Raw genomic sequence first — 6,812 nt, 5'->3', positions numbered from 1 at the left:
ATACAATGGAATACTGTAGAGTAATAAAAAGGAATGAAGTATTGATGCATGCTATGACATGAATAAATCTCAAAATAATTATGCTGAGGGAAACAAGTGTGTAGAAAAGAACACATGTAAGCTGGGTGTGGTGACACCTGCTTGTTGTCCCAGCCTGGGAGGCTGAGATGGGAGGATGACTTCAGCCAAGGAGTTCAAGGCCCTAGGCAACATAGTGAGATCCTGTCTCTTTTTTTTTTTTTTTTTTTGAGACAGAGTCTCAAGCTGTTACCCTGAGTAGAGTGCTCTGGCGTCATAGCTCACAGCAACCTCCAGCTCTTGGGTTCAAGTGATCCTCTTGCCTCAGTTTTTCTATTTTTAGAAAATCACTATTGCTCAGGCTAGTCTCAAACTCATGAGCTCAAGCAATCCACCTGCCTCGGCCTCCCAGAGTACTAGGGTTACAGGCGTGAGCCCTGGAGCCCAGCCTTTAACTGTCTTGTTCTTGCATTGCATTGACCCATTAGCTCGGGGTGGGAAGGAAGATGGCATTCCCTCCTCAGCTGAGGCAGATGTTGCATCTCCCCTTGAAAGTGGGGTTTTCACTCTTTTTATTTAGCTGCAAGGTGTGAGCACTGGGAATGTGACGCTGGCTAGAAGCATGTGCATGCAGGATAGGAGAAGGTAGCAGAGCGTTGGGGAGGGTACTCTGGGGAGCTGTCGCTCTCCTGGGCCAGACTGGCAGTGTTCAAAAAAGTGGAGCGAGGGGCCAGAGGGCTTTGTGGAGCAGAATACAGAAAGGAACATTGTTCTGTAAGTGCATTATATTCTGACTGTGACCTTGAGTAGATTTCTTTATCTCTAAGGGCTTTTACTATCTGTGTGGGAGAAGATTCTGCTGTCTCCTTTGGCAGAAGGGAACTCAGCCGGGAAGTCCTTCATGATGTCTGACCTAGCTCCACCCTTTCTGAGGCTGAGCCAGTTCTGATAAGGGGTGCCCCTGCCAACTGTCCTCGGCACTCCCTGCTGGAGCCACTGAGGGCTGGGCTCCACTTATCCGCCCAGGCCCTAGGTCCTACACAGGCTTACAGATGACACAGATGTTCCACTGCCGCTTACTCCATCTTCCTGCCCATGCTGGACAGGGGCTGTGCAACTCCCCAGCATGGGGTGGGGGGTCAATGACTTCACAGCCTAACATCCTCTCCCAGCTCACGTGTTCATCTGGTTCTTAGGGCCAGAAGTACTCACAGTTTGGGTGGGGCTTTCTTGGATTCTTGAGGACAAAATTTCCTCTCATTTTCCTGATGAATTTCTAGAGGAAACCCTTTTTCTGTGTTTCCAGAATTCTCTCTCTGCCAAGTCATCTTTTTCTTTCTGCAGGGGGCTGTGTGAGTATTTGGGAAGGCACTGCAGAGATCAGGACCTTTTAAAAACCTTTTCCTGGGCTGGACAAGTATTTGTGTGAAATTACAGCTGCTGAGATCAGCGCCTGAAAGCCATTCTAGGGCAGAAGGAATTGGACTAGAAAGCCCAAAATTGGGGATTGGCTGAGCGCCCAGTCCCACACGGCTTTCCTGCCTCCTGCCTCCCCACGTCAGAGAGGATTCCCAAGGCTACTAGAGCTTCAGCCCCACCTGCCCCACCCTGCTGCAGGGCATGCTGGGAGCTGGGGCAGCTACTTGACTTCTTAAGGTAGCTGTTGCACCAGCTCTGGGGTGACTTAAGGTGGAGCAGATAGATGAGTAGAAAAAGGCACAAAGGAAGCAAGTGAATGACTTTGCGGGCATCTGGACAAGAGCATGGACTGACCTTTTATGTTTTCCATAAAACATATCCTGCTGCGTTTGCTTGGGTCCAAAAAAGGCCATGAGGAACGTTTTATTAAATACAAAATTCATAGATTGGACTCTGATGAACCTGATGGTGATTTCATCATCCCTGAAGACAGGAAGGAGACAGGAAGGAGACCCAGTTGTAGACAGTGGACACAGTGCTGGCTTGCCTCAAGGTAGAGAGGAAAGCAGCACCTGGACCCACCCTGTGGTAAATGAAGTAGGATGGCCAACTTCATTTCAGTCCCATCCTGTTTACCTGGGACTGAGAGGGGTTCCCAGGAGGCAGGAACTTCAGTGTTCAGGCAAACTGAGACAAGTCGGTCAGCTGAGAATGAAGCCTCAGCTGAGAGTAGCTGCCTCAACACCCCAGGCCCCTCTGTGTGTTGGTTGGCATCCAGCTATCTCCTGTGGAGATATATGTAGACTCTGATATTTAAGAGTTCAAGCAGTCAGACCCTCGCCAGGCCTTAGTTTGCTTACATGTAAAATGGGATTAATAGTAACTACCACATAGGGTTTTGTGATGTTTGAATGGGAAGGCATGAATGTGCGTGGTGAAGCATCTGGCACATAATCACATAAACGTTAGCCATCTTATTTATCACTCATTCAGTTCACTCAACGAATTTGCGTGTATATGATGTGCCAGGCCCTGCTATAGGCCCGAGGAACACAGACAAAAATACTCTGTCATTGTGAAGGGGGACAGACAAACAATAAGTGAAGACATCATATCCTTATCCTTATCTGAGAAGAGCCATCAAGGGAAATGATTGAGCATGATGAGGGGAATTGAGAGTGCCAGACAAGTACAGTGATGAGGAGAGCCCTCGCTCCAAAAAGCACGTTTGTCCAAATACCTGGAGGAGCTGTGGGAGTGAGCTCCACCCAGGGAGGAGGAATCTGGGCAGAGGGAACAGCTTGTTTAGAGGCTGTGAAGTAGAAGCAAGTCTATGCATTCAGAGAATAGCAGGAAGGCTAGCCAGGCTGGATCACAGTGAACAGGGGAAGGTAGGAGGAGATAAAGGCTGGGAGTCTAGGGGACACATGAGTGCCTTAAAGACCATTGTAAGGTCTTTGGTGCCTAATTTTATCCCAGGTAAAAGCCAGAGGGTTTTGAGCAGATGAGTGACACATATTGCCTCAGGTCTTTTAAAAAAAGGATATTTCTAACTACTGTGCTGAGAACAAACTGAGAACAGGGTGGAAGCAAGGAGATCAGAGGATGGTTGGAATAATCCAGATGAGAGTGGTGTGAATTAGACTTGGGTAACAGAGTAGAAAATGGGAAATGCTTGGACTTTGGAAATATTTTTGAAGTACAGCTGATAGGATTTAACTTACATGTGTATAGAGAAGGGAAGGGCATGATCAAAGTTGATTACAAGGTATTAATATGAGAGCAGAGAGGGACAGGCAGCTCTACACCCTCAGGTGGGTGCTCGGATAGACTCTTTTGGTGTGGGGGCTTCATCAGGCTACTGAGATGCCCCTTGTGAAGATTTAATATATGATGTCCTGGTTTTCCCTCATAATCATCTACTAAATCTTGGTAAGGGGGAAAGACATCTTTTCTCATTACATGTGAATCCTGCTTCTTTGAGAAACATCCCGGGAAGATCAACAAACTACCAGAACTCTTCTATTTCCCTTAAGCAAACCTGGCCCTTCAGCATAGTAGTTCCAAGTTGGCATAGCCCTGCCATCTCTAGTCCCTGGGGAGAAAGAACCCTGGCAACTCTGCCTCTGCCTGTCTGGGGTTAAAGATGCCCTGCCCAGAGCAGTCCTTTCCCAGGCCCTTTCCTTTCCTACTGGGAACCTGACTTCCCAGGGAGGTTGAGGCAGGGAGCACCTGAACAGCACTCCAGGTTGCTTCTAGTGCTTTGGCCTCAGCTGTGCCACTCAGCTGGAGGCCAGAGTGAGGTACTTAAGCGCCTGGGAGGCAGGAGAACCTGGGTAGGAACCTCAGCCACTGCTTTTCTAACAGCTCCCTGTGTCTGTCTCCTAAGCACCAGCAAGTGAAAGTCATCTCAAAAAAGGGCCGTCAAGTCTCCGGCTGTGTAAGGACGGATGCCCATCCATCCACTGTCCCCCACTTTACCTCCTGGTAGGATCCCACATCTCCCTTCCCAGAACCATGAGTGTCTGAGTACCTCTTGATGGTTTTTGTTTTTAGGATGAAGAAATAGAAGCCATCTCAAACCTTGCAGAAAATACTCCCTTGGATACCTGTTTTCCCATTTTCAAAATCTTTTGCTGTCCAAATGTCTTCCTTAGGTCTAACACAAATCTCCCCTCTTGCCATTTAAGGTAACACTCTTAGGTTCTATTCAGTGGAGATAGAGAGTTTGCTGCGCACCCTATGTCCACATTTCTTCCCCACCAATGGAATAGCCCTTCGTGTTGACTAAAGCGTGGAGAAAGCCCCTAGCATCACTAGCTACATTTGCCCTCCGGCTTTTCCCTACTGTCTATGTGAAGCTCAGTTGAGTATCCTCTTCCTCCAATTCTGACTTTCCTCATCTGCACAGGCTGAAAGACAAAGATCTTCAAGACAGAAGTCACCCCCTCCCTGCCTATAGGGAACCCATCAAACAGGCAGCCAACGGCTTCCAGGGCCAAAACCAAGATTAATTTGCTGCATTGTGTAATCAACTGGATAAGAGCCAACTGGTATTAATTGCCATGGTAGGATTCCCCCTCTTCACTTAAAACAGTGTTTTTCAACCTTTTTTAATCTCATGGCACACTTGAACCTACAGTTAAACTTCGAAGACACATTTAAATTACTTTGATCGAAAAGAGTAAAAAAAAAAAAACGAATATACTTACTGTGCTTTGAGCTCCTTTCAAAAATAATTTAATTACTGATCTTTAAAAGATTTGGGGCATACCTAAGATCCTCTCACAGGACACCAGTTGAAAATTGCTGCCTTACAGAGTAACCTCTTCTGGGATCCAGTAGAAGGGTCTAAGTATAAGGAAGGCCCTGAGAAGAATTCCGCCTATCTCTCACCCCTCTGGGAACATGTCTAGAAAGTGGGCTGTGTAGGGTGTGTGTGTGGTGTTGTGCGTGTGGTGACGTGTGATGTGTCTGTATGTGTGGTGTGTGTATGCGATATATAGTGTGTGGTACGTCTGCATGGTGTGTGTATAGTGTGCATGTTACATGTTGCGTGGGCACACAGCACATACATTTAAGCATGTGTATGTGTTGGTGGGGAAGATGCTGGTAATCGGGACTGTGTAGTATCTGAGAACTTTATGGCCTAGCCCTTCTTGTTCTCTTTTTATTGAACTTGAATAGTAATCCTTCTCTTAATACCTACTTAGTACCGACTTAGAATAGTAGTACCTCTTAATGGCTTGTGTCTGTGTGTATGTGACAGAAAAGGAGGGGCATGTGTTTAAAGGGGATATCTCAACCTCATAGGCTTGAAATCTCTGCTCTGATGATCTCCTAAAGCTCCTGGAACTTGGAATCAGGACATATGGCTGGGCTCTCCCAGTAGGCTCTACCTCTATATTACATGATCTTGAGCAGGTAGTTAGTTCTTTGCTGATCTCTCTCTTATTTATTTATTTATTTATTTGAGAGGGGGTCTCGCTCTGTTGCCTGGGCTAGAGGGCTAGTGTTATGACACCATCATAACTCACTACAGCCTCAAACTCCTGGGCTCCAGCAGTCTTCTGGCTTCACCTGCCTGGGTGCACATTACTATGGGTGCCCACCACTAAACCCAGCTAACGTTTTTGGTTTGTTTGGTTTTGGTTTTTTGTAGAGGTAACTCTTGCTCAGGCTGGTCTCCAACTCCTAGCCTCAAGCAGTCCTCCCACTTCAGCGTCCCTGAATGCTCGTATTACAGGCATGAGCTACCTTGGCCTCTCACTCTATATTTAAATCATTGCAGTATTTACATGTGAGAGAAAAGTTCTATGTGAATTCCAAGAGACGTTTTCGTGTTTATCTTCTTAGAGCTGGAGCCTAGCACATACTCAATGAGGAGCAGATGAAATTTTATGTCTGAGTTAGCCTCTCCTGGTTCCTGAGAGAAGAGAGTGGCCCTGTGACTAGCTAGTCCCATTTGGCTCATTTTCAGACTGAAAGTTCCATACCTCTCAGTCGTGGGCAAGTTGAGATGGGTGGCTGCCCAACCTGGAGCTCACACTTGGGCAAGATGAAGAAGCAAGAAGACTTTTTAAAAAATAGATCTTTTATGGGTGGCGGGAGGGTAATTGGTGGGACCACACCTATGGTGCATCTTACTAGGGTACATGTGAAACTTACTAAATGTAGAATACAAATGTCTTAACACAATAACAAGAAAATGCCATGAAGGCTATGTTAACCAGTTTGATAAAAATATTTCAAATTGTATATAAAACTAGCACATTGTACCCCATGACTGCATTAATGTACACAGCTATGATTTATTTTTATTTAACAAAAATAGATCTTTTAGCTGCCTTCTTTTATCATTCCCCTTTTCCCCCCCTCACTCATTATCCGCCCTTATCTCATTTTCAGGTCTATCTGGAAACCCTGTGGATCTAGAGAGGAGGAGGCAGTTGTTTGGACAGAATGTGATACCCCCGAAAAAGCCCAAGACCTTCTTAGAATTAGTGTGGGAAGCCCTTCAAGATGTTACGCTCATCATCCTGGAGATCGCAGCCATCATCTCCCTGGTCCTGTCCTTCTATCGTCCGGCTGGTGATGACAGTAAACGTGAGTGTCCTAAACAGATCAGCATGACCCTGATCTGGGTTCTTCCTACCATCACCACCACCAAAAAGCACTCAGTACTGGTGGTTGACAGGTTATAGCTTAAAACTCTTCTTCCATTATTTAGAGTGGACTCTCCACAGAAAGCCAACTAGTAGCTAGTAAGCTATTCTCCCAACTCATCCTTATTCCAGAGGTTTTTGGGGTTTTTTTTGTTTTTGTTTTTGTTTTTGTTTTTGAGACAGAGCCTCAAGCTGTTGCCCTGGGTAGAG

The 6,812-nt window shown here is 46.3% G+C and overlaps 1 protein-coding gene across 1 annotated transcript in view; it reads left to right on the top strand.

Annotated features, from left to right (window-relative positions):
- ATP2B4 (ATPase plasma membrane Ca2+ transporting 4) overlaps positions 1 to 6,812 on the top strand; it is a 107,080-nt gene that overhangs the window by 63,093 nt on the left and 37,175 nt on the right. The window contains exon 3 of the mRNA XM_003792250.2: positions 6,346 to 6,543. Coding sequence (XP_003792298.1) covers positions 6,346 to 6,543 — 198 coding nt within the window. The remainder of the gene's footprint in view (positions 1 to 6,345; positions 6,544 to 6,812) is intronic.

The sequence above is a fragment of the Otolemur garnettii genome, unplaced genomic scaffold (assembly GCF_000181295.1).
Source record: "Otolemur garnettii isolate 467f Iridium unplaced genomic scaffold, OtoGar3 scaffold00055, whole genome shotgun sequence".
NCBI classification, from domain to species: domain Eukaryota; kingdom Metazoa; phylum Chordata; class Mammalia; order Primates; family Galagidae; genus Otolemur; species Otolemur garnettii.
This window is presented reverse-complemented; position numbering and strand designations above follow the sequence as displayed.